At 39.4% G+C, this 26,524-nt stretch overlaps 2 protein-coding genes across 2 annotated transcripts in view; one reads left to right on the top strand and one right to left on the bottom strand.

Moving 5' to 3' along the window:
* cep89 (centrosomal protein 89) overlaps positions 1-26,524 on the top strand; it is a 61,208-nt gene that overhangs the window by 24,484 nt on the left and 10,200 nt on the right. The window contains exon 16 of the mRNA XM_028600692.1: positions 1,876-1,965. Within this exon, the coding sequence (XP_028456493.1) occupies positions 1,876-1,965 (90 nt within the window). The remainder of the gene's footprint in view (positions 1-1,875; positions 1,966-26,524) is intronic.
* Positions 10,497-26,482, bottom strand: zgc:165481 (E3 ubiquitin-protein ligase RNF182). Its single transcript, XM_028596614.1, has 2 exons — positions 26,419-26,482; positions 10,497-11,242 (listed from the first exon to the last, which is right to left on the bottom strand). Exons 1-2 carry the CDS (start codon positions 26,480-26,482, stop codon positions 10,497-10,499), a joined length of 810 nt encoding a protein of 269 aa, XP_028452415.1.

Raw genomic sequence — 26,524 nt, 5'->3', positions numbered from 1 at the left:
ATTTGGCTGCATTTACCTCAGCATGTCAGTGAGACATCAACCATTCAGTTATTCCACCTATCCATCCAGGATAACTGGTTAGAAGAAAGATGTATGGCTGGATAACATGCTTTTATTAATAACTCCTATTGAATTATTAAGTGCAATTAACTTGAACTACATGTGGAATCAATGTTTTGGAATTAGCCAGCATGACATTTCTTTTCTAAATGTGTCATCTCTGTGATAAACCCAGCACTGGACTATGTCTATAGTGCACTCTCCATTACTTGTAGAATGTGCCTGGTGGGTTTGTAAATCTGATCTGACTAGTGGAAGTGTGGAAAGGCTAGGTATTCAAAATTCAGAGTTCCAACTCTTTGTCACATACTGTAATTCCAACCAGCTTTTGAGAAGGCAGTGAATTCACACTAGGGTTAAAAATGACATTATATATACTCAAAGATGTCAGTTAACTAAATTAGCTTATAATGCAATGCATAGGGGGAATGGAGGAGCTGCTTTTATTTATTTATTTTTTATTTATCCTTTATTTTACCAGGTGATGTCCCATTGAGATAATCAAATCTCTTTTACAAGGGAGCCCTGCTTAAAGCTGCAAACAATAAAAACAAGGTCACAGACAACAGAACACTTTTTTTCTTTGACCAAGGCTTCAATTTTGTCAAAGCTTATAATCAATTAGGTTTTTACTTATATTGATAGTCTATAGTTAAGAGAGAAAGGAATGATGGGAACAAAGGAGATCACACACAAGGAAAATACACTGCTGGAGCATTGTGATGATTAACAGAAGACTCCTAGCATTCCATTAATAGCACCTTTTGTTCTTTTGGAGCTATGGTATCTGACTGGATTAGTCATTTTTAATGATAATTCGAACATAATTTACTCTTTTAGGTGCATTTACTATCACTACTTAGGAAGAGGAGGTGCACTTCAATGTTGCTAGATGAGTATACGTTCAGAGCCATAAAATATAGTGTGTCAAACCAAAAAATATAGAACTAATCTGAAACAAATAGAATATGTACTTTGCTCAGTTGGCTGAGTGTTTGGCAGAGGAACAGAAAAGGTTTTTCTGGTAAATGTGAATCGATTCAGGGACTTTTCCATAGCTTGCTTTTTAGAGCATAAGCAAGAGCCCATCATGTGTAGAAGGTCAGATTGACACAATATAAGAGGTAGCAGGTCTAAAGCTAACTAGCTAAGAACCGTTTTGTCTGGAAGAGGACAGGATGACCACAAGTGTGTGTGTGGGACTGTTTGGCTGCAATAAAACACCTTCATTATACTGAGCAAGCTGGAGTTAAAGTTATTTTATGTTACATTAGCACAGAAATAGCTGTGTTTTTTTGGCTGATGGGTATTCACCATTGTTTTGATTTGATTATTAATTTGATAATGAGCGTCTAATGCTATTTGTTTTAGTAGAATCCTTTTCTTTCTCTCATTTCTCTGCACACTTAAGTTCTAGACCTTTGATTACTTCAACTTCAACTTTCAACTTTATTATCCCAAAGGAAATTTGATCTGCAGCACGTAACAAATCACATCAAGGACCATGACAATTTTGACAGCACAACAACAGCAACAAACACAGAACAATTACACAGCACAAATGAAACCAGGGAACACCTGCCACACTGAACCAGAATTAGTTTTATTATACTTAAAATAGGCAGTTTGTGTCAGTGTTTGTGCCTCACACAGGACTACTGTAAATTGGCAACAGTTAAACAGTCTTTCCTTCTTTTCCTATATCCATTTCTCCCATAATCCCTCACTTCTTTCTTCCAATTGTGTGTTCTAACCCCCCGTCTGTGTTCCTCTCTTAGATCAGTAACCCCCCGTCTTCCCTCTCTACCTCCCCAGGCTTCAGTTCTTCAGCAGGAAAAGCAGGGATTCGTCAGCAGGATTCTAAATGGCACAGTTCAATTCGGAAAACTACAGGAAGCAGTCAAAGTAAGGTTCTTTATTCAAACGTCACTTTTGCACTACAGTCAACTCCATCTGTTTATTCTGATCAAAGATGGGGAGAGTCTTTGTCTAACCTATGCCCTGAAACTACCATGCTGAATGGCAGCCAGGTTAATCTGATCTTAACCCCTGATACCGCAGTAGCTTGTGAGGCTACAACTTTGGCTCAGCTGGTGCCTTAACGGTCCACACTGAAACACAGCATTTTACCTGAAGTTAATTTTGCCCAAGATAACCCCCCAATCTATTTCCTATCAGCCCACTCAACTGCACTTGATACTAATGATAATCCTACTACCGGTCTCCACTACTCAGAAAGCATAAATGTATGTACACAATTGTGTTTCTCAGATTGCCATCTCTTGCTCATTGAGTCTCCACTTTATTTCCCATCTTTAACTTAGTGTAGACTCAACAGCACACACGGTCAGCATGTTAAATGTAAAGAAAACATCAGCAATGATAGCTGTTGCTGTGTGTGCTGGTCTCTTTGACTTTGGTCCATTTGTCTCGGAGTATCCCTGTGACACTGCTACTGCTTGTACTGTAGTTATGGTGTTTGCTTGCTTATATCTGTGGCAGTGTTGTTAGATTACATCTACTGTATTTCTGCTGCTTAATTACTTTCTGTTGTCTGTTGCTAACTGATGCCACTGGGGCTATAGCAGAGATGTTCACAAGTCATTTTTTGGAAGTCCAAGTCGAGTCTCAAGTCTTTCAGCTTGAGTCCAAGTCAAGTCTAAAGTCTTTGAGGGGCAAGTTCAAGTCAAGTTTCAAGTCTTTTGCCACGAGTCCAAGTCAAGTCTCAAGTCTCTGGCCACCTAATCTGTCCCTAACACTGTATTGTTAAATCTTATGAATTCAAAGCATGTCCTGTAGCTACCATCCATACAGTACTGTATCAAAATCAGTTGTAGGATAACTTTATGGGGTCTACTTAACACATCCATCTAGCACTCAGACCTGGTGAAATATGTCTGTCACATCATATGGATACAACTATAAAGATACAATTTGCCTGCTCCCAGCATTAGCACAACACTTTGCGATGGTTAGCTTGTTATCTGTGACGATATATGCTAAATGTAATGTATCTTTCACTAAAAAAAAAAGTCTAATGTCGACGTGGAAATCAAGAAAATAGTGGCAGCGCCACACCACTTACAGAACAACATGCATCTCATTGTCAGTCCAAATTACACACAATAAGCAGTTTGAACTCACTGATATAATGCCATTTATTTTCTAAGTGTTAGTACGCTCAGTACTAAACTGAGTCCAGCGCAAGGGAGACACGACTCCGAGGAGGAGAGGTTAGTGAGGCCAGCGTCTCCACGGCAGGTGACAGTGCCCACGGATCCTCTGCACCACGCATGGATGAAATAATGAAATAGTAAATAGGACTACAGTAACAGAAATATGTGCAGAAATTAGACAGTCAAGACGGCCCAGTGTTTGGTGGACCGGGTACACCTTGTCCACTTAGTAGCCTACAAATCATCCACGGGATCAATTACGCAGCATATGTGTTTTTTTTTTTTTTTTTTTTTTTTACATGTGAGTGCGCGCACATAAGGCATAACGCATGCGTTACGTTGCACATTATGGCAAAGGGCATGGGACATGAGGCTCGTCATACATTTCTCCAACGTATATGCGTCAATAAAAGAAAATGGAAATACATGAATACATTTTGATTTAAAAAGCAATAATTGCATGAAAACATGTTGTTGACGAGTCTCAAAGCTCGAATCTGAGTCAAGTCTGAAGTCTTTTGGGTCAAGTCAAGTCAAGTCTGAAGTCACAGACTTAAGTGCGACTCAAGTCCATCTCTGGGCTATAGTGTATCTGCAATCTCAGCTGGAAATGTACCTAAATACTATTATTTTAAGCTGTCCATGTATGGACTATATGAATGTGACACAGATAAGCAGAACTGAGACATGTATCCAGAATACTGTACAATACAGATATAATTTAAAAACACAGTCAAGCAGGCTTACAATTGGAAATGTGTGGATCATAAACAGAAGGATTAGTTGCAGTTTGGGGAGAATGCTAAGTACTGTATTTGTACAAAGAACTTTATGAGTAGAATGAAGCAAATGTGCAGACAGATAGCAGATCACAAGGGGCATGCAGCAGGTTGTTGTAGCAACCGGTCTCAAAGTTTTGGTTTAAAGGCAACATTATTATTACATAGATACATATAACAGTTTCCATTTAGTTCAGACCTGGCATTGCTTTAATATACAAGCAATACAATATGTGTTACAACACTTTGTCTGTCTGTTTAAAATCACCTCATAATTTATTAATTCATACTACTCACTTCTGATGTATGCTTTTAAACATAAAGGTGTAGAGGGCTGTAATAGACACAAGTAGGACTAGACACAAGTATGACTGTGGACAGGAAGACGGAGCATCTTCTTCTCCTCATCCATTCTGTGACAAAAACAGCATGTATTCCATCCCTTTTTATAGAAACAATGGATATGGATAATATTATAGCAAATCACCATGGTAACCTTTTCTACATCTACCTGCAATGCCACCTTGGTTTAAATCTTACTGCTGTGGTTGACAGTTGTCCTGCAATACCAATTAGTACAGCCTTTCTTCCCTTGTTATGCCAAACATGAACATGACATTAGTCAGGGCCATTGCTCTCTGTTCCAGCTGTCAGCAGCTTTTGTCATCCAAGCCACATCAGGAAAAAAAAACATCTCCGTGGTTCTGACAATTTTATTTGCGTCTCTATAGCAACAGCCCAGACAGAAAGAGGTATGCGTTTGTGTGTGTGAATGTGAGTTCTATTGGTGGTGATCAGACCATTGAAAGAGAAGAGCTATTAATGTTAGATGTGTGGAAGGACATTATTCCATTCCTCCTTTTATACTTCATTAGACTACTCCCTCATTTTCTGCCATCTAAACTACATATTAACCAATAATAACACTTTATCCTGGTCCTTTAAGGTGTTGTAGTGGTTTAGTATAACATGCAAAATAAATGGAAAAATGCCCACCACAAGATATAATATTCTTTTTGTTCAACCAAAAGTCCCAAAAGAAAATCACAATCACATAACACAAAAAAACAGCAAATCCCCACATTTGAGAGGATAAAACCAGATATTTGTTCTTATATCATGTTTGCATTCTCGTACTTAAACATGTACAGACTATGTTTACACTGCACTAGAGAACTTCCCTTCTTTAACCTGCCTCATGATTTTTTTTTGAAGCTCATCATTTTTTTGATCCTTGGTCTTCTTTCTTCAATGGTTCAGTTGTTGAACATTGAAAATATACTACACAAAAAAAGTCAGTTGTGTCAGTGAGGATAGTAAAATGATCTCTGTTTCCAAAACTGTACAGTAAGTGTAAATATATTAACTTTACCACAGGTCTAAAATACCACCAGTAATCCCATGTATAGAATTTAGCCAAAAAGACTTTGGTTTGGCTCTGACTCTCAAGTGCCAGATACAGCATCTTCCCACAAGCGCATTACCTCACCCCTATCTCCTCCCCATTTGATGACCTCAAATGAACTGTCAACTTGTATGAGGTGATTGATTCTGAGATTGGAATGTAAATTTAAGTGACCAATAAAAACTCTTGACCAAATGTTGCTCTCATTTGACTCTTATCAACCTATTAAGATTGCGATGCATGTTGCCACCTTATGAATTGAAAAGGATTGTGTGTTAAAGACATTGGTGCTACATGGCCAGAGAAAACAGAGAAAATAAACCGTTATATTCCCTTTTGCTAAAAAGGTGGAAAACCTACCAAAATTACTACCAACTACCAGAATGCACGGCGTCGCACCGGACCAATAATCCCTCCCACTGGTGGGTGATGTAATGCGAGCACATTAAACTTGTCCATATCGACAGTAACAGAATCTTGGTTTGTATTTGATTAGCACTGCCGAGGTTTTACACACTCATCTGAATTTTTTCAGCTTCCCATTTTTGCAATACAGTATGGCGCCCACTTCCTGTTAGCAAACTATCATATTTCAGCCAAACAGTGCACTTAAATATGTAATGAGAAATAGGCAATGCAGTAACCAAATCTTGGTTTATATTTGATCAGCACTGCCTAGTTTTACAGATTCTCTCGATCTGCTTCTATACTCTTTGTGTCCGTATGCGGAAGTAGAGGAACGTTTTCAACGTTTTGTGTCAAACACGTTACTTAGAGGTTTTTCTGCTGGCCCGTGAGGAGCATCTGGGCACTAGTAAGATGGAGGGAAGGTTACCATAGTTTTACCATACCATTTACACATACTACCAACATTATTATGATACAAAGTTGGTTGAATATTGGCAAAGTATCCCTTTAAGTGTGTGCTATAAAGAGAAAGCAGATTGCAACTACATTATTCATGGGAAATTAAAATTCCTGCTCCTCTATTTCCTTAAAACACCTGAACATTTTAAATATTTTAGTGAATGCATGTATAAATATAGCCAGGTCACAGGATTGCGTGACCCATGTTGCTTGACGTCAATATAAGATGACTTTTCTTCCCATTCAAAATTCTCATCTGCTCTTAGTTAGAATTTCTTTTCCCAGAACCTTCATATAACAGTGGGTGCTGTGACCTCTGACCCTTAAAGGAACACGCCAATTTATTGGGAATTTAGCTTATTCACCGTAACCCCCAGAGTTAGCCAAGTCGATACATACCCTTCTCATCTCCGTGCGTGCTGTAATGCTGTCTGACGGCTCCAGCTCCAAATCTCAACATGTAAATAGGAACATGTTGGCGTTATTTTGTCACTTTTGTCACAATTCGGAGCAGTAGGCTAGTTGGAACCAGTTACCTGCAGGATCTGTGCTGGGCTAAGCTAATGCTGGAGCTGTCAGACAGCGTTACAGCACGCACGGAGATGAAAAGGGTATGTATGAACTTGTCTAACTCTGGGGGTTACGGTGAATAAGCTAAATTCCCAATAAGTCGGCGTGTTCCTTTAACCTTCCATCTTTAGTGCTTTAAATGTTTGGGTTTAAACAATTGAATAAATTAATGGTTCTTGTACTCACCTCATTGGATCAATTTGGCTAATTGTGTCAGCTAGAGCATAAGTGTTTAAAGGCACTTTCTGGCTCCTATTTGGTAATTATCTTTTCAGATCTAGGGGAGGAGAGTTTTCTTTTAATGTAACCTGCCACTCAGCTCAGAAAGATGAAAGCCTGTAGATGTCAAACAGTACAACCAGCAGGGCAAATGCTCCATTGACAAGCACTCTGTCCTACAGCTCTGCCAACTCGGGCAGAAAATGAAATCTCTTTCTACTGTCTGAACTGCTGCTGTTGTCTGTCATCTCTCATTTTTTATTTTTTTTTGTCTGTCTCTGGCCAGTTGTACAGTACTGTATAAACCTGTCTCAGCACTTTATTGCTTTATTATCCTGACCATCATAGTACTATAAAAAGCGCCATCGCATCAATCTTGTGAAGGTTTGGAGAATCTTGTTAAAAATTGGGTTAAGAGACTTTAGAAATCCAGTGGATTGACGATTAAAATGCCTCTCTGTTTTTTTCTGTAAAATTACAAATAAGCCCTCGCCTTTGTGATTTTATTGGTTTGAGGTATAACAACAGCATCCTGTGTTGTTGAACTTGATGAGACAGGCTACGCCAGATTAACCTGTGATGACAGCGATGTTGATTGTTGACTGTTGGCATTTAAACAGTGGACTAAATGAGCAGGCAGCAGACAAAAAAGTAAAAACACAAGCAACATATAGAAAATAATTCTCCATTTATTTCATTGTCTAGTAGCTTCTGTAATCTGTGGTGTGGCACTAAGCTGAGAGCTGCAGTCAGTTAATCATAGACAGAAACACAGAAAACATAGAGGGTGTGGGTACAGAAACAGCGGTAGAAAGAAGTTGACAATGGAAAGGTAAGAAAAGAATATATAGAATATAACGTCACAGAAAGAACAGGACTTACATTGTAGAGGAAGGGTAAAGCATAAAATTAATATTCTTTTCAAAATGCTACATACAGTATCCATTTTGAAATGCGCAAATGTGCGTAATAGTTTCAACCTCTCCCAAAAGTAATGTGAATTGATAAAACCCAAAAATTCTTAACCACCATGCTTATGAACAGTAATTAAACTCTCAATTTATGGTCTAAAGCTTTCCTTTAAGTAGTGCTGGGTATGTCACTCATTGCTGGGTAGTAGGACTGCAGTTCAAGATGTTTTAAAAGACAAACCTTTGACCCACTAAATGTATGTTTTGGTCATATACTTTTTGGAACCCACAGAATAAACTTAAATCTTCAGCAGACTTGACCAAAAATAACTTTTTTTTTCTCTACATACATGTGCTGTACTCAGCAAAGCATTTGTTACATAAAAACAATTATAATTGTTAAAATAACACATATACATACAAATACACACATAGTTCATTGTGACTTGTAGGAGAGTGTTTGTCTTACATGTAAATGAAAATCAAAATGCCACATAAATAATGCTTACAACCTTGAGATGACACACAACAACAAATCTGCATGGCTTTAGTATGGCAGAATGTGCATGTGACTTACAGCATGAAAGTAACAGAGGACTCCCATAGCCACAAACCGTGCTTTTGAGTTCAATGAGCTTTTCACAACGAGTACCACAAAATACAACAGAGCAGCCTTGCTATGTTCAACTCAACAAGAAACTGAATGGAAAGTGTGTTGCTTAACATTAATGGAGTATCAAAAAACCTGAGATATGAGTCTGGTGTATACCTCAGATGCACCACATCCATTCAACACAACTCTGTATGGTGTGTGTGTCTGTATTTGAGGCATTGAGAGATAAAGACAGAGAGAGATGGAGAGAGAGAGAACGAGTGTAACACATACAATAAGCAATTAGGGCTTTACCTGAAAGCAATGCTTTGTTGAACTGCTAGATTGTTTAACTAGGTTGAGCGTTATGTTCAGGGTGACTGACGTTCACGTTATATAGTAAACCAGCCAAATTAGTCCTCTGAGCCAATGCATGCTAAAAACGTATCAGAAATGTGCACCAACATTTTTCACAGAAACTCAATATCAAACGCCAGAGACTATATCATATTAAGTTGCTGTGAGCTGTAAATACACCACTTCTAGGCAGAAGATAACATCATCTCGGAGCCTGATCGGGCTGCCTTTACATTTAGGTGAATGGTTTTGTAATATAAGAGTAAGTTTCCAAATTAGTTGTTGGTCCGTTTGAAATCCGGGAGCAGTAAGTGAGTGAAAGCACTTGTCCAATCAGGGTGTAGCCTGTATGTTTTCTTTGTTTGTCAGTAGTCATAGAGTGATGCAGGGAAGAAGTATTTTTGGAGGCCAAACCGAAAGTGCCAAGGGTTTTTTCATTGGATTTTGGGTTATTGCAGAAAATAAGCTCTATGGCAAACAAAGGTTTATGATGCTAACACATTTTGTTCAGCAAGATAATCTTCACAAATGGACACTACTTTCATAATTTTAGAAGCATAAATGCAATCCAGAAGTGTAAAGCTAACAATAGGCTATAAACAAACTGCACCACGGTCCCACGACAACATCCCCCCCACTAGCTTCCAAAGGCTTCCAACTGATTTCAGCATTGCAAAAGACTTATTAATAAAAAAATAAAATAAAGAATTAACATATATTCAACTTTGATTTACCTGTAGCTTTAAACGAGGGAAGACATGTTTGCTAACATTTAGTTCTACCATAAATGCTGGCTTATAGATGTGAAGAACACTCATTAAAATAAAAATGTATGAAAAAAATAAACATTTGCATTTGTACTCTCAATCAATTAAGAGGTGCCTTTGATTTTCCTCCCTTTCTGTTATTGGGAGCTCGCAATTATTCAGTCATGCTTAAATGCAATTGTTAACTAACTTAAGAACATCCTGAGAAAACCAAGTAAGTAAGTAAGTAATGTAACATGTTAATGTAAATCCCACATTTCACTTTAAAAAGATTGAATGTTGGTACCAGTGTGGATAAATGAGGGCCCAGGACTCTTATCAGTGCTTATGTAAGTCAAACATTAAAGGTCTGCTTTCAAATGTTATGTTAGACTAGGACACACACACACACACACACACACACACACACACACACACACACACACACACACACACACACACACACACAACACAGAACAAATAAAGGTTGTATACATACATTACAGAAATGTATAGGCGCTGCTCCACCTAACACATATTGTCAGGGGCTCTGTTCCTGTTGGCCAAACTTGTTCTGAGTTGCAGCGGTCGGCCTAACAAAAGCACGGACAAATACTGAAGGCAGTCTCAGGTCTCTGTACTGGCCTATTATTTGCATGAAGATAGTTGACTGGTAGGCTTTTAAAGACTGTGTAGGAGGCGGCATCATCTTTACCTTTGGGCCCCCTATCTATTCACAAAACACATCAAAAACCTGTTTACTGCAGCTGACTTTATCCCATCCTAGGACCACCAGTTTTGATCTAGCATCCTATCAGCCCCTGGAGTAGCAGTCACACATGCCCTGGCACAGACACTGGCAGAACCCATAGACCAGGCAAACTGTCAGACTTGATGGCACCAAGCTAACACATACAATACCCAGTGTCACTCTCTGGATCACCAACAAGTAGATTCCTAGAGGCAGTGAGCCAAAGTACAAGAAACCCAGCAACCAGACCAGGATGCGTGGGACGTGATTACAGAACTTGGACAGAGCGTCCTGATCAGCCTGTCCATTGGAGTCCATTGATACTGAGTCCAGGCTCTGCTCAGCATAGATGTCGGAGCTGCCGTTTCGGCTTGGGGAGTGCTGTGAGTCCCTCTGCACTTCCATTATAGTGATGACCAGGCAGTTGGAGGAATCGTGAGATGGGCTGGAGGAGCAGAAACCCGTTGGAGTCAAAACCACCTCCCTGTTGTGGTCTGTGCTCCAGGATTTGTCCCGCATTGCCAAGTGGGACATGATGATTGCATCATCAGGGAGGGCAGACACCTCGTACTCTGTGATCTCGGTTTGGTGTCGGCAAAAGGGGCAGGAGACGAAGCCTGCCCCGTCAGCAATGTCCAGGATCTTAATGAGGCAGCGGGCACAGACCCGGTGAAGGCAGTCCAGGATCTTAGGCTTGCGTTTGTGGGCATTGTAGCGTTGGTAACAGATTTTACACTCTAATTCCTCTGGTGGAGGACAGTCCTTCTCCTCTAACTCAGCCGGAGAACCGCTCATCTTCAAGTCATGGTCTGGGGAATTAAGAGAAATATAGAGACACATTTTGAAAAAGAGAGCTGGACAGTAACAGTATTTATATAGTCCAGCATTACATGTGACTTTATCTATCCATCCATCTATCTTTGTCCGCTTATCCGGTGTCGGGTCGCGGGGGGAGCAGCTCCAGCAGGGGACCCCAAACTTCCCTTTCCCGAGCAACATTAACCAGCTCCGACTGGGGGATCCCGAGGCGTTCCCAGGCCAGGTTGGAGATATAATCCCTCCACCTAGTCCTGGGTCTTCCCCGAGGCCTCCTCCCAGCTGGACGTGCCTGGAATACCTCCCAGCAGCGGCTCTACTCCGAGCTCCTCATGGATGACTGAGCTTCTCACCCTATCTCTAAGGGAGATGCCAGCCACCCTCCTGAGGAAACCCATTTTGGCCGCTTGTACCCTGGATCTCGTTCTTTCGGTCATGACTTTAACTAGAATGGTGGAAATTGCCATGAAGTTTCTGACACGCACTTCAGTGATTTCTTTCTAAACACATTATACATGTTAGAAAATACTTGTGCAACATGTGAAAAGACTGAAAACTGTAGTATTGAATTGTGGAGTTGTAAACTTAAACCATTTTTTCACCATTTCTGTGTCCAGGATTTTTTGGGCAGCCTGAAATCATGACTTGATGATGCATTTGAACCATCCTTAACATAACTCCTCCCCTCATATATAAAAACTACTAACATTAGAGCGCATAGCATCAGTGTTGATTTGTTTACCCCCTCTGTGAGCATCGAGTTCTCTACGTTCCACAAGCTCTTTTAGCTCTTTCAGTCTAATTAATACATGAATAAACAACTCTGTTAAATGCCACAACCATATTAACACCAGAGAAATTGCTGTCACTAACCCTTTCAGCACAGATCTTCTATCCAGCCAGCCAGCAGTTACTGCTCCCTGCTGTGGGTGTGTGCTTTGTGCTAATGCTAACGATAGTCTGTCGATGCGCAGAGGCTTGTTCTTTGGCTCATCGCCTATAGCGAACACACCCCCTGCACCTCAGAGCAGAGAATATTACTTTTTCATGATTTTGAAACCTGATTATATACTTGCCAATTTTTAAATCATTCAAGTTTGGCTGGGAGGTTAATAACACATTTTTCCAAACTCAGAACACATATTTATTTTTGCATTACCTGGACTTTAATTAAAATAACCAGCCCCTCAATTGTTACTTCTAATTTTTTTATTTATTTGTTGTTACTTGGATGATATAAAGCCCTTTTTAGCTTTTGATTTGGTCTGTTAGGATACAGAACTGTTAAGGAAAAAGATTTTGATGACTTAAACAGAAGCACTTAATGAACACTCAATTGAGGAGACAATTAAGCAGGCAGTACAGTTTAACCATGATTGTGTTATCATGTCGTGCCGTCCCAACTCTCTGAAGTTCCTGTCCTCCTCAAAGTGTATTTAAACTCATGCTGGAGGCATTATATTTAGTTGAACCTTTCCGGTAAACAAGGATTTTGCAGGCGCCTAAACACAGATGCTCTCTCTGGGAAGTATGCAAAAGTATGGCTGGCCCACCGACTTTCAAAAGGAGACAGTCCTGAAACAAAACATTCCCTTATCATGCAGCTGTCTATGTAGACTCCTTAAATCTGTAGAGAGAGAAACATAATTATACTTGTACAGGTTTGGTTATTAGAGACTGGCAGAATATTCTCATCCCCTGACCTGAGACATATGAATAACCTGATGTTGTCATGTAAGCTTTCCCTTTGTCTCATCATACCACAACATGGTGTTTTTGGAAATTCCACCACAAGAACGATAAAGCAATGGCATTTCTTTGTTAAAAGCCAATTTCTCCTTTTTTGTTTATACTGACCAAATGAGTGTTTTAGTTAGCATTAATATGTGTCTGTTGAATGTATTCAGGTCAAAAGCATCAAATGAAAATCATTATTACAAAACTGTTTAAAGAAAAATAAAACAAAGATGATGGATGGCAATTGTTGAGTGAAACAAATGCAACTTAAAAACCATCATTGGCTATTCATTTTTCCAAGATGACTCAGTGCTGTCACCGATGCCCATTCCATCCGATTTAATATATGTGTGAAGATATTTGCAAAAACTTAAAGGGTCTTCATTGTCATGTACACAAGATACATTTTACAAAGTAATTTTGATTTTGAAAAGTATTATTGATCAGATATTACAGTTTCCTCCCCCTAAGAAATGAGCATATAACTCCTGGGTTGCATGCTTTAAACACAGCACACACTTGTCCTCACCCACCACCCATAAAGACAAATTCTAGTTATGATCTGGGGTAAAGGTTTATGCTAGTGTGTGTACAAGTTATTAACACTCACCCCTGTATCATTACTAGTTGATGCCAACAGTTTCAGTGCAAATTTACATAATTAAGGGGTGACACGAGAAAAGTCCAATGATCAGTTTCCATGGAGAAACAGCAAGAAACTGTCAGTCATCATTAATAAGGTCAAATAGCAATAAGCATGTACCCATAGACACCAAGCATGAATAGGAATGAGGTTTAGGAGCCCCCACCTCATGTACTGCGCCCCAAACCATTACTGTGGCAGATAAGATCACTGTCATCTTCAGATACAAGGTCTTTTAGAATGTCAACATCTTCATAATATGAAAATACAATAAAGTCTCTAAATGAATTCAATGATTAATTTAACTATTTGAATCATTTTGTAAATGGCTTTTATACATTGCCAACTCTTTGATTTGGGGGGTTATGAGCTGTTCAAAAAAACACAGGACTTTCACCCGGGAGAGCCGGGTTCACGTCCCACGTGTGCTGATTTTTCAGCCGTTTTTTTTTAATAAGCCTTACCCAATGTTTCTTGTAGAACTCACTCGCAAACCTCTGTGTCAAACATATGAAGCTTACAAACCACATGGACTCACATTCTTTTACAAGTAGCCTAATTCTGCCCTTTTACACCCTATTGAGCATGGGCAGACTGATCTTAATAAGTGGCGTATACGGCATGCCAATTCGTATGCCATTTTGGCGTGTTATCAAGACGCATAATCACTTTTTAGCGTGTTTATCAATGACGTTTGGCCTCCATTGACCTCCATTACGTGTGAAATTTCACCGTAGCTAGTAGTATGAAAGGACGGAAGTCCGTGGTGGGTGGTTGGCGTGGTGGATGGGTAAAACACAGGACTTTCACCCAGGAGAGCTGGGATTTTAATAAAGCCTTCCTTTTCCTTCCTTTCCTAAACCCAACCGTTTATTGTTTTCCTAAGCGTGTGACATTGGTCACCGTCGTGTTTGTTGTTTTTTTGGTCGGTTTTTTTTTTGTGTTACTAAAGCCTTTCCCAATGTTCTTTTCCTAACCCCAACCTTTTTTCTTTTTTTTTTACACGTGTGTGACATTGTTCTCGCGATAGCACGGCATGTTCTCGCGATAAGATGCTACATAATGTGTAAGATTACATCAGCTGTATACGCGTGGCGTGTATGTTTACATCCGCTGTATACAGCGTAGACATACACGCGGATAGCTCAAAATGTGTACAGATAACATCCCGTTTGGCTTTAGAAAATTGGTGTGTATGTTTACGCAAAGTCGTAATGCCACGTGGTCATCTGAATTTGTGTTTAACAGGAAATAAAAGTTAGTTCTATGACAAACTCCTTTTTGCAGTGTGAGGATATGATCAGCCATTAGAACATGCTGACGTGGACAACCTGTACACGAAATACAATCAGTGTTCCTCTTATTTTTAATGTCTGCTAAGATGGTGACCGACTTGTGCATTCTGTTATATACATAACAGAATGCCCAAGTCGGTCAGATGTGACAATCCGCAAGGACAGGGTCGCAGCAGAGTCTGAAACTGGACTTGAAGTCTTTGTTCAGGTCTAGGTTTGTTTTGTCAAATTATGTGGGATTCAATAAAGCTTTAAAAGTGTTTAGAAAAAGTTTAGTGCATGCTATAGTTGCAGATTCCTCATTACTGTTGTTACGTCTTACTTTACCTCTTTACTTGGTCATTAAAAAGTCCCCCTCTCGTTGGATTGATGCTATATAAAGAAAAGCCAGTCAGTCATTCATGGCCATGAAATATAGATTGAATAGGTGGATGTTGCACTGGCAATTGCCCAGCAGGCCTCTCTGTGACTTGCTGACTGTTAAATATTTCAGCCAGCAGTCTATTGCGTTAAAAAGCCTTCTGAAAGATGTCACGAACCAGCTTGCAGGAGCAAAATAGCTCAGTTTTCCCCAGACTACCTAATACATGTTGTAAAGAAAGGGCACTGCACTGGGAATGTGCAAGAGAAAATCCAGCTCCTAGTTATGCCACATGAACTTGAACGTGAAGGTTACAATTGTTCATAATGCTCTCCTGTGAAGTTTACATTATAAACAAAGATTCAACTTTTTTACCAGAAAGAATTGTATGTATTCTTAAGGCCTAACTATGTATTTCTTATCTAACTAGAGCGCAGACCTCCACCAAGGCATGCCCTAACTCACCATATTAATGCAGTGTGAATTTTCCTAGTCAGGAACTCATTATTCTGACACCTCATGAATATGCAGCACAAACGTCCTATCTCACATGATAACATGTTAACAAAAGTGAAAAGAAAAATCGTGATGCAATAAATAAATCAAAGGCAGTGATAACAAATGGAGTGAAAGTGTGGTACTGTCTGACAGGCTAGTTAACAGGCTGGCTAGTTGACTGACTTATTGACTGATTAGTTGGCCTCTAATGTGAATTTGTTACATTTGAAAGGTGAAACATTGATTTGAAAACAGTTATGTAGCTCCACTATGGAGGAGGAATAACACAGGGGAGGATGCTGACATGTGACATTTAGGAACTGATTGGATGATAGTTGAGAGAGTCTTGATGCTGGAATGGATGGAAATGTGTTTTTGCTCTTCAGAGTAATTATAGGTCCAGTTACATCTTACTGTAGCGCATGTCTGGGTTATTCTATTGTTTTCTGGAAAAACTGGAGAGTAACCCTTATTATATTGGAATATTTTAGTAACATACAGTACAGGCCAAAAGTTTGGACACACCTTCTCATTCAATGCGTTTCCTTTTGATTTTCATGACTATTTACATTGTAGATTCTCACTGAAGGCATCAAAACTATGAATGAACACATATGGAATTATGTACTTAACAAAAAAGTGTGAAATAACTGAAAACATGTCTTATATTTTAGATTCTTCAAAGTAGCCACCCTTTGCTTTTTTATTAATAAGGGAAAAAATTCCACTAATTAACCCTGACAAAGCACACCTGTGAAGTGAAAACCATTTCAGGTGACTACCTCATGAAGCTCATTGAGAGAACACCAAGGGTTTGCAGAGGACTGTGTATAATTACAGTATAATTACTTTGTGTACCGTAATTATTAACGTCACTGTTTATCTCCAAATCAAAACACTGTAAGAACACTCTTTTCATGAGGCCGTTTTTTAGTTTTGACAAAGCGATCTCATGTTTTTCTACACTCTCTCTTTTCCTGCCGTGGTGTCTCTCTCTGACCATGTTTAAGGCTGTTTGATGGTCTGTATGTGAAGAATCATACAGCTGTTTGTAGAGGCGAAGCTGCTCTGCCAGTCTTCCCAGCAAACCGTGTTGAACTGAAAGCGCAGTGCCTGCCGAGTTACAGAGGTGCACGACCATGCGTGACACCTTGCAGTGCCTTCACGCTGGAAACGATAGCCGTGGTGATGTCATTTTATGGCTCGTGCACCTTGCGCCGGGAAGCGTATTTACGAAATCCTACAATGGCCACACCAAGACCCACCCTTCAATAGCATTCACACACTACTATTGGCCAGGCATCCATGCTTACACAACGTAACCCGATTTGTACAGGTCCTATCCCCTGACCAATCGGCTGTCCTAACCTTAACCACTCAAGGTCAGTGCCTAACCCCAACCAATCGAGCTGCTTCGTAGGCCGTGGCCCTAGTAGGATTCGTAACTATGCCGCCGGGAACACCACGGCTACCATAAACACCACGGCTACCATAAACCTAGCTTTAGTGTTGCGTTTGGGTCTTGCTCCATAAGGTTGTGTTGCGTTCAATGTTGTTGTAAAGTACCCTTCTGCCATCAGTTTCTTTTTTTGTTGTTTAACAGCATATGCTATTTTTATTAAATTTTTAATAAATCATTTAGCCTTAGCAATAAACAAGCCTTTCATTTTTTATTTATTATTTTAAAAAAATGTAATCGTCAGAAAATCATCGGAAATTGTAAGGAATTGTGAGTTGAGTGTATCGTTACATCCCTAATGATCATCTATGATTGGACCTCATGCACTAACCACGGTCCATCAAGAAACTCACAATGGATGTGGCGTTTATAATTGCTCTTCATTTAGGCATTCATCTTCTTCTTTTAAACTAAAGACTGCTGAACACGCATACATGTCCAAACACCTTCACATGGCTTTAGAATTTAATTCACTAAAAAGTCCTTAATATAGTCTGAAAGCAGTTGTGGATAATATATACTGTGTGTATATATATATATATATATATAGATACTGTATATATATGGCAGTGTTATTTTTTTTTCTTCACGCCGCATTCTGTGTAAAAGGCAACGAGTATTTGTCAGTCAGAGGCAGAGTAGGGCGGGTCTTTGTAAAATGCGGATGGGAAAAAGTAAATTAAACTTCCGTAGATAACAGGTGGTGCTCCTGCCAGTGAAAGAGGTAATTTGGCATGCGGATTGGAACATTTCCAAAATATTATTGCACACTAATTGCTAATGTGCCATTGGTTGAGCTACCGGCTAAGGTTGCTGGCCCCCTGGTTTAGAGCTATGATCGGGCCTGCCACCTGACCGACTCTATATTAACCCAAGCCTGCACCACTGCAGCAGTTTTCGGCCCAAGCCCGATTTTAAAAGCACAATTTCCACTGTAAAAAATAAATAAATAATAAAATAAAAAGTTATCTATGCGCGTAAGTTAAATTGATATCCAGAAGATGGTGGCCATACAGTACACTGCAGATACATTATCCATGACATTACACAGACTATATGTTCTGCATTTAAAAAAAACACAATCCCCTAAAAAACCGCAAACCCGATTCAAGCTTGGGGAAATTTTGAGAGATTACAGCCCAACCTTAACTTATTTTAACCCAAACCATAATCTTTTCCTGGACCTAACAAGTCATTTTTGTGCCTAAACCTCTTTGCTCGTAGCTTTGTCACTATATAAAACTGATTGATTTTATTAACTGTGATTTGTAACGGTTTTGGCAAATTATGTTGTCCTGGCTGTTCTCAAGGGCAGTTACTAGCAACATATTTTGTCATTTAATTTTGAGGACATGTTGGTTAGAACATTATGTACCTCTGCCTCTGAATCCCAACCAGCTCCATTCATGCTGGTCGGTAGCTGACCCTACTATAGCTCTTATAGGAGGTTGAACCAGGGGAGAATTTCCCCATGGGGAAAATCAATAATGTATCACCTTGAATTATTCTACAAACCACTATCAATAACATGTCAATATTTTTAAAAGCAAAAAGTACTTTGATTCACATATTTTGTTGCATAATGGAAAATACTTTGATCACCAAGATAAAAGCAAGGTCTAAGCTGTGTTATCACAGCTACAGAAGTCTGTTCAACGCTGAGCTCCAGAAGCTCTGTTGGAGCTGCACCTTTACAGCCAGAATTACACAGTAGTCAATATTCTGCATAGATCTTTGCAAGACGAACTAGATGAAACACTGTGTTTACCTGCATTTATAGCATATGATACGGGGGAAATAGTAAAGTTGGGTTCTCTTCTACAACAAATTGCTTTTAGCTAGTAAATACTACTTGGTAGCTTGGTGGGTTTAGATTTAGTCTGACTTTGTCCGATTCCACTGACAAAGTTATATTTATTTTGGGAAAGATCTTTTCTTTACATGTATCAACAATTTGCCATGGGAACACGTTTAAACTCTCCATGTAACTAACAGCAAAACAGTGGAGGATCTACCTCTGACAAAATTTTGACTGACAGACTTACAACAGGGATCCCACAACACATACCTCACAAAGAAGCCCATAATGCACCCCACAATCCCTAAACTCCTAGCTTGGGACACTTATCCTTCCCATCCCTTATGTTCTCTGCTCCCCTGTGTCTTCCTCTCTCCTCCTCCTTTCAGTGTGGATTATTGATGATAGCTTTGACCTTTGCTGTCAGAATATCTGCTTGGTGATGCTTCTCTGATTTATGCCATTGATCCAGAGGATTATGTTCATGCTGCTGTTGGCAGATCTTTCATCCTTGTTCACAACAATTAGGCGTAAACACAGAAACATCTGTCTCTAGTTTACCAAAGAATCGTTTGATAGACTTTAACTTTCATTAAAAAACACGTTAAAATACACAGAATAAGCTTCAGCCGTACTTTCTAGATGTATTCATTTGAATAACCGCACAAGGACTTTGCCTTTTGCTGATAATATTTTGTTGAAATTTCAGATTTTCATTCAGTATATACATTATTTGATTGCATGTAATCCATTTACATAACACTATCACTTAAAATGGTTGACAACATTACAAGAAATCAATAGCCCAGGAGATGAAACCTTAAAAACATATTGCTCTGATCATTTAAGTCCAGTAGAACCTCTCTGCCCAGTAACCCAAGCTGGGTTTTGGGATTTGTAATATGTATTTTCTATGGAGTATAGTAATAACACTACTGTAAAAGTATAACTGTAAAAGCAATTATGTATGTCTAGGTTTGTGACTCAGTTCTGGAAGCTCCCTGCCATTTAAAGAAGGCACACACAGAACAGAACCTGCTGCAACGACAGAGGTGTTATAATTTTCAGATAAGAAAGTGCAACAAAACACAAGGTAATTGAACGTAAAAGCACAATATGATAATGAAGTGACAAAAGGGTTAAAGTAGTTCTGTAAATCGATGTAAGGAAGCTGCATAATGTGTTAATGGGACATTTAAACAGAATCAGTTGAGCAGTTGGCTCATCACTGTTTTGGCAGGCATAGTCAAATAAAGATGGATTTATGCTTCTGTGTCAGTTCTGCAGTCCTGACATGGCTGCCATAGAAATCTCCAGTGTAGGAATAGATTTATAGTGCTGCATTGAATTTAACCTGTTGATTATTGTGTGACCGACGTAACATTAGATAAATCTGTAGTACAAACTAATTGTCAACATTCTTTCAATCATGTGTAATACAGAGCAACAAACTGTTCTACTTTACTTGTGCTCATTTAAAATACAATCAATCACCTTTCTTTATTGTTATTACTTTAAAGTCGTAATTTAGCTGTAGCCTGCTTTTCCCAATGTTTAGTTTGAGTTAACGTTATTTTAGACTGAATCAAGGTGTCAGCTAGCGGTTAGCCGAATTAGCTGTTAGCTAAACTAACGCTGGCTTCCCGGTGGAAGCTAACGGCAGACCGTTACAACTACGAACGGAAGTGTGGAACAGATCGTGCAGTATTCGTAAAACAGGATTATCATCTGCGCATGCACAAACATCTTGCGCATGCGCATGTCGGATTGTGCAGGCAGCACAGAGTGTGTACCCACCATGATACTATGACGTGTTTAAGTTTATTTGCCTGCCTGCATGTCCTGCAATGTGGCTATTGCGCATGCGCACACTGCAATGTCGATGCTGAAACGATCTATCGTGCAACCCTAGTCTCCTTGTGGAATCCTAATCCTAATCCAACAGGACTCCAAATCATGTGTTGTGATGTACCCACACATGTTTGGCAGTTTGGTTTTGCTTATTCTCCAGTAGACAGATGTGTCAGTTAACTCATTTATGACCAGAACTAATTATGACATCATTGACTTTGATATTGGCAGATGCGTGAGTAGGAGAGCTGAGTTAATCTGATGAGCTGTAGGCTGTGTTGTTTTCTGTGTGTGTGTGTGTGTGTGTGTGTTTGTATTTGTATTTGTATTTGTGTTTATGCTGGTACTATATTCTTTCTCTGAAGTTTTTCAAACAAAGCAGACAAAGAGGCTTACTTATCTTACTTCTGTCATCTTCATACCACAAGAGCTTCACCCCTCAGCACCGGTCAGAGATAGAAGGGCATGACTTGTGAGAGGTGTCAGTTTTATGCTGCACACCACTGGTTTAAGGGGAGAATTACCATAATTTCTAACTTTTAAAAAGTTTGCTGACCTACAGTTAATGCTCTTTTTTTTAACCTCACCCGGCATCACAGTCAGGATGTTTTACATAGTCACATCTCAGAGCTGCCAAGATACCCACAGAATGCTATTGTTGGCCACTGGGAGATGCCCAGTATATATATTATATATTAATTGTATCTATCATTGAACAGTTAGCCACTGGGAGTCAACAAGTACAACAACATTGTTTTTCTGTTGGAGAATTGCAACCACAATCTTGCATTGTCTATTACTGGAAGCTGTCCAGTAGACATCTAGTACACTCTGAAACATACAGTATCTTGCTTGCTACATCTCTACTTCCTCTTGCTCTACTGCATGCCTGCTGTAGGTTTCATCCATTCAATTCCTATATTGTCTTCTTTTGTCTCACTATGCTCCCATTCAATGTATCCACTCTCATTAGATGCAATAAGATCAAGTGTAGAGTCTCATGTAGTTGCAGTCTGTCTGACCACCGATTTCAGCAGAAAAGGTCAATCTGTTTACACATGCAAGGATGCTTTATAGCTGAGAGAATGGAGTTATTGCTGCAGGGAATTAAAACATTTGGATTTGTGAATAAATGAATTGGATAAAAGAGTATGATGTTGTTAGTAGGATTGTGAGGTGTTAATTAGAATGATGGCAGTTTGGCAGATAAAAGGAGAGGGTGGTGTATATACAGCAGCCTTTAACACAAGTTCAAGATTTACTCTGCATTCAGACTATTAGTAGCAGTTGTTGGCTGCAGCACAAATATTTCAGCATAAGGCAGGACATATGTTAGCGCTGACGCTGATACATGTACATGTTTGGCTTCAAACAGGTGATAAGATCCAAAGGAGTGGAGTGAAGTCTGAGAGCCAGTTCAATCAGAAAACCTGAGTGTAGTGCTCTTAACTGCAACATCCAGTATATTGAACGCTTGAACCACAGCATCCATCTGTAGGTTCTAGGTTGCCCCAGGGGGAAGTTATTATTGTCAGGTCTGTGTCTGGACGCCATATACAGTACATATTTTATATTCACATAAAAATCCATTAAACTTGAGTTGACTGATTGAAATGTACTTTCAACCATTTGAAAGTCAATGCTCGTGTAATGTAAAGTATAATACATGGGAAACTAATGCTCACATGCAAAATATAGCACAATTGTGACTCTTAAGGTTTTATACTGATAGCAAATCAAATCTCAGTCCCTGCTGAAAAAACACAACTGAGCAGTTCTCAGGTGTGTGTGCTGAATTGTGCTTAGTGAAACGTGTTACAAAGAAGTGTAACAAAATAGTGAAAAACATCTTTAATTCAACTACAATCCCCCACTGGATTGTAATATTAAAAAACACTTGCCTGCCATGAATTTTTAGTATTTTTGTTCTTACTGTGTGGAGAAGGTCAGCCAGCCTCTGGGCTACAGCTAGGAGAGGGGGGTATATTGGTTTGGCGCTGCTCAGCTTGGCTTGTTGTGAGGGCTAAATGTCACCGCTTCAGCTGGGCTGATGCTGTCGCCCTGCTGCCTCCCTGGGGGATTGATGGAGATTCAAGCCAAGCTTGGGAGACATTTTGCATTCTTTCCAGGTTATAGTTCTCCAATGGAAAATACCAATTCCATTCATTACTGAGCACAACTGGAAATTCACATGCTGGTTTGGGATAGAGCTAGGCCCATATTAACGGCTATCGCTCTGAACCAAGTAAGTGCCTAGTATATGGGACTAGATTCAGAGAAGTTGTAGATGAATATTTAGAATCCACATGTCAGCAGGGCTTTGCTAAGACAAGGTTAGGGTTGGGCATCGAGAACCGATTCCTAATTGGATTCGTTTTTTAAAATTACGATTCCATCCGAATCGTCTCTTTATTGGAATCGTTTGGAGGATTTGGTTTCAAATCTGATCATGGGTTCCAAATTTAACATGCACAAGTTTTGGTTTCCGAAGCGGCCAGGCACTTGTTATGTTGCAGCCATGGAGCACAGTAAGCGGTGCTCTAGTGTGGCTTTATTTTACATTGAAAAAGCCCCGTCAAACTGCAACCCACCTTTGAATAAAAATAAAACTTTCCTCTTATTTGTGAAATAAGCATGTGACCCGTTTCAACTCCACCACTCAAAGAATCGGAATCGAGAATCGATAAGAACCAGAATCGAAAGGAAGAATCGGAATTGGAATCAGAATCGTTAATATCCAAACGATGCCCAAACCTAGACAAGGTTAGCACTCTGTTGTTCCTGGGCTCTAAAACTTTTGTTGAGTGCATCATAAACATGTCTGGCAAAGATGTTTGGTATTGTGAGCTACCCCATGTCTTTGACTGCAAATACCCACTGTCCCTCCTGACTACTCCTTGTAGTCCAAAACATTTCCAGGTTTTGGCAGCATCAACTGATGAAGGCATATTTGTCAAACCTTTTGAATTCTAGTTATATTGGTCAATATAGTTCCGTTATTTTCTTCATCTTAAGACATATTGGCAGCTTTGTCAAAACATAAGATGGTTGGTTAAATTATTGTTGGTCATGGTTTTGAATAAGTATTTTATGACTTTCTCAAACACTGAGAAGTCAGAGCTTTAAATTGTAAGGATTAGTGATGCACCAATCCCACAAAGGGACTGGAATCATTCTTTCATGTTCATAATTGTCTCCATCTGTTGAAATTTGAGACTGAGATTGACTTAGGTTTTCACCCGTCATCTGTCACTCTCCCTTTGGCGTCTGTGTATCGATACAATGTTGTCACAGAAATATCGCGATACTATGCTGTATCAATTTTTCCCCCACCCCTAGGTGTGCTGCATGTAGGTACTTATACTGATCTATCTAGTTATAGCTGTATAGATTACTTTTCTGTTAGTGCTAATTTGATTCTTTGCGCTACTTCAGTGTTGCTCTGAGCTGTGTATCCAATTGCATTATTAATCATTCTTACATCATCATTATCATCTCTCTCTCTCGCTTGCTCTCTCTCTCTTTCTTTATTTCACTCACATACACACACACACACACACACACACACAGTCTGATAATGCACTGAATATATTCATTGCTTCAAACTACTAATGCTTGGTTGCTCAATGAAAGACACTCAAAGCTTTAGGTGACAAAATAGTTTAACAAACCAGTGTAGCATATAGTACAGTATACAGAGTTTAGTACAGTATAAGGCAAAGTGTCTGTAATAAAACAAGCCGCCTCATAGTTGAGAGCTTTTTGGGAATTATGAAATTCTATACATTCAAGAGACAGTGAGGTCATATATCTCGGTCTATGCCTGTAACAGATGATTTAATGGATGACGTAGGTACAGTATGTAATGACAATGATGTAAATTAAATGCTCAGGGTAAGGGTAAAGGCCTGTACATGTATTTCACATCTGTTAATCATTGTCAAGGCCTGACTGTTCAGAACTTACTGTATGGACCTTAGTCAGAAAATAATACCATTATAAGCTCTGGGTCATATGCTACTGCTAACAGTAATAAAAAATCATGCATACAGTCATTTAACAGGCAACCAAACGTTTGCACTACGTGTCAAGCCATCCATACTGATGATGCGCTCATACGCGTCACATTAACTCTGTCATGATTTTGTGTATGTATGTATTATGTGCTCTGTAATTATTTATATGTGGGTAGGATAAGTTAGAAAGCTATGTGTTACGTATGATGGTCTGATTTTCTTCTATATGGACTATTTCCTCTGTGGACTATTGGTCTGCAAATAAAGTGTTGTGAAAGAGATTGTTCATAACATTTTCACATTGTTTATACCTGTGTGCTGGAAACACACAATTATAGGAAATATTATATATGATACATATATAGTCATAAAGGAGGTATTAAAACTCTTCATGTATGTTCTTTTAAGGGTGTTTAACAAGAAATTCACACACACACACACACACACACACACACACACACACACACACACACACAGCACTAATTGGAGTACAGTTATTTAGGTGAGAAAAGCAATTTAACTCCTTGTTTTAGTAAGAAACTGTTGATTTTATCTACCTGCTGCATTATTGTATGTATGGTATCATAATTACTAGATTTAAAGAAAGGATAGGGTAGCTTCAGACGTACAGCCATTTATACTGTATAAATGAGTATCAAATCTATCACCAGTACAACACAAGACACTTTTCATAACTGCTCCTGTACAAACTATGTTTCCGAATCAAATCCAGACAAACCAGCTACTTGATAGTCCATCATTTTTTAGTGTGAAAGGGTCAAAACAACTTGTTTATTTTACCCTTTATCAAGCAGACAGAGTGATAAACTCCTATGCACACACACAAATAGAGGACAATCACACACACTGTTTGTCCTTACACAGACCTTGTTTTTCTCATTACTAACTACAGAGCAGCAATACACAGTATCCACCCTCTCTGTTTCTTTTTATGCATCCTTTTTTTCCCCTTTGCCCCTCTTGCTCTCTTACAATGTTTTCTTTCATTGATTCTTTCTTTACTTTACTGGACCTCCTTTTGCTTCATTGTCATGACTGTTATTCTGCACCACTTGAGGCAAACTAGTCCGCATAACAATAAACAAGTATGCCACTTGTATGAGTTTGTGTGTGTGTGTGTGTGTGTGTGTGTGTGTGTGTGTGTGTGTGTGTGTGTGTGTGTGTGTGTGTGTGTGTGTGTGTGTGTGTGTGTGTGTGTGTGTGTGTGTGTGTGTGTGTGTGTACACTCATGTGCACTCTGCACCATCTGCAGTAGTTCTGAACAGCTCCTGATCTGCTGATACAACAACTTAAATATATGTCTAACACAGAACTATTATTTACTGGACACACACATACAAACTAATAAACACCAGATGTACCCACACCATCCTCTCCATAGAAGATCTGCAGGTGTGTGTGTGTGTGTGTGTGTGTGTGTGTGTGTGTGTGTGTGTGTGTGTGTGTGTGTGTGTGTGTGTGTGTGTGTGTGTGTGTGTGTTGGTTCTCACCTCGTCCCAATGTGTGTGACTCCCCCTCCTCCACTCCAGTTGTCTCTGCTGCGCTGTCCTTCATGTAAATCTGCCTCCTTCATAGCAACAGTCCACATCTCATTCC

Source organism: Perca flavescens, chromosome 1, assembly GCF_004354835.1.
Source record: "Perca flavescens isolate YP-PL-M2 chromosome 1, PFLA_1.0, whole genome shotgun sequence".
NCBI lineage: Eukaryota > Metazoa > Chordata > Actinopteri > Perciformes > Percidae > Perca > Perca flavescens.
The sequence above is the reverse complement of the archived record's forward strand: the minus strand, read 5'-3'. Positions and strand labels throughout refer to the sequence as shown.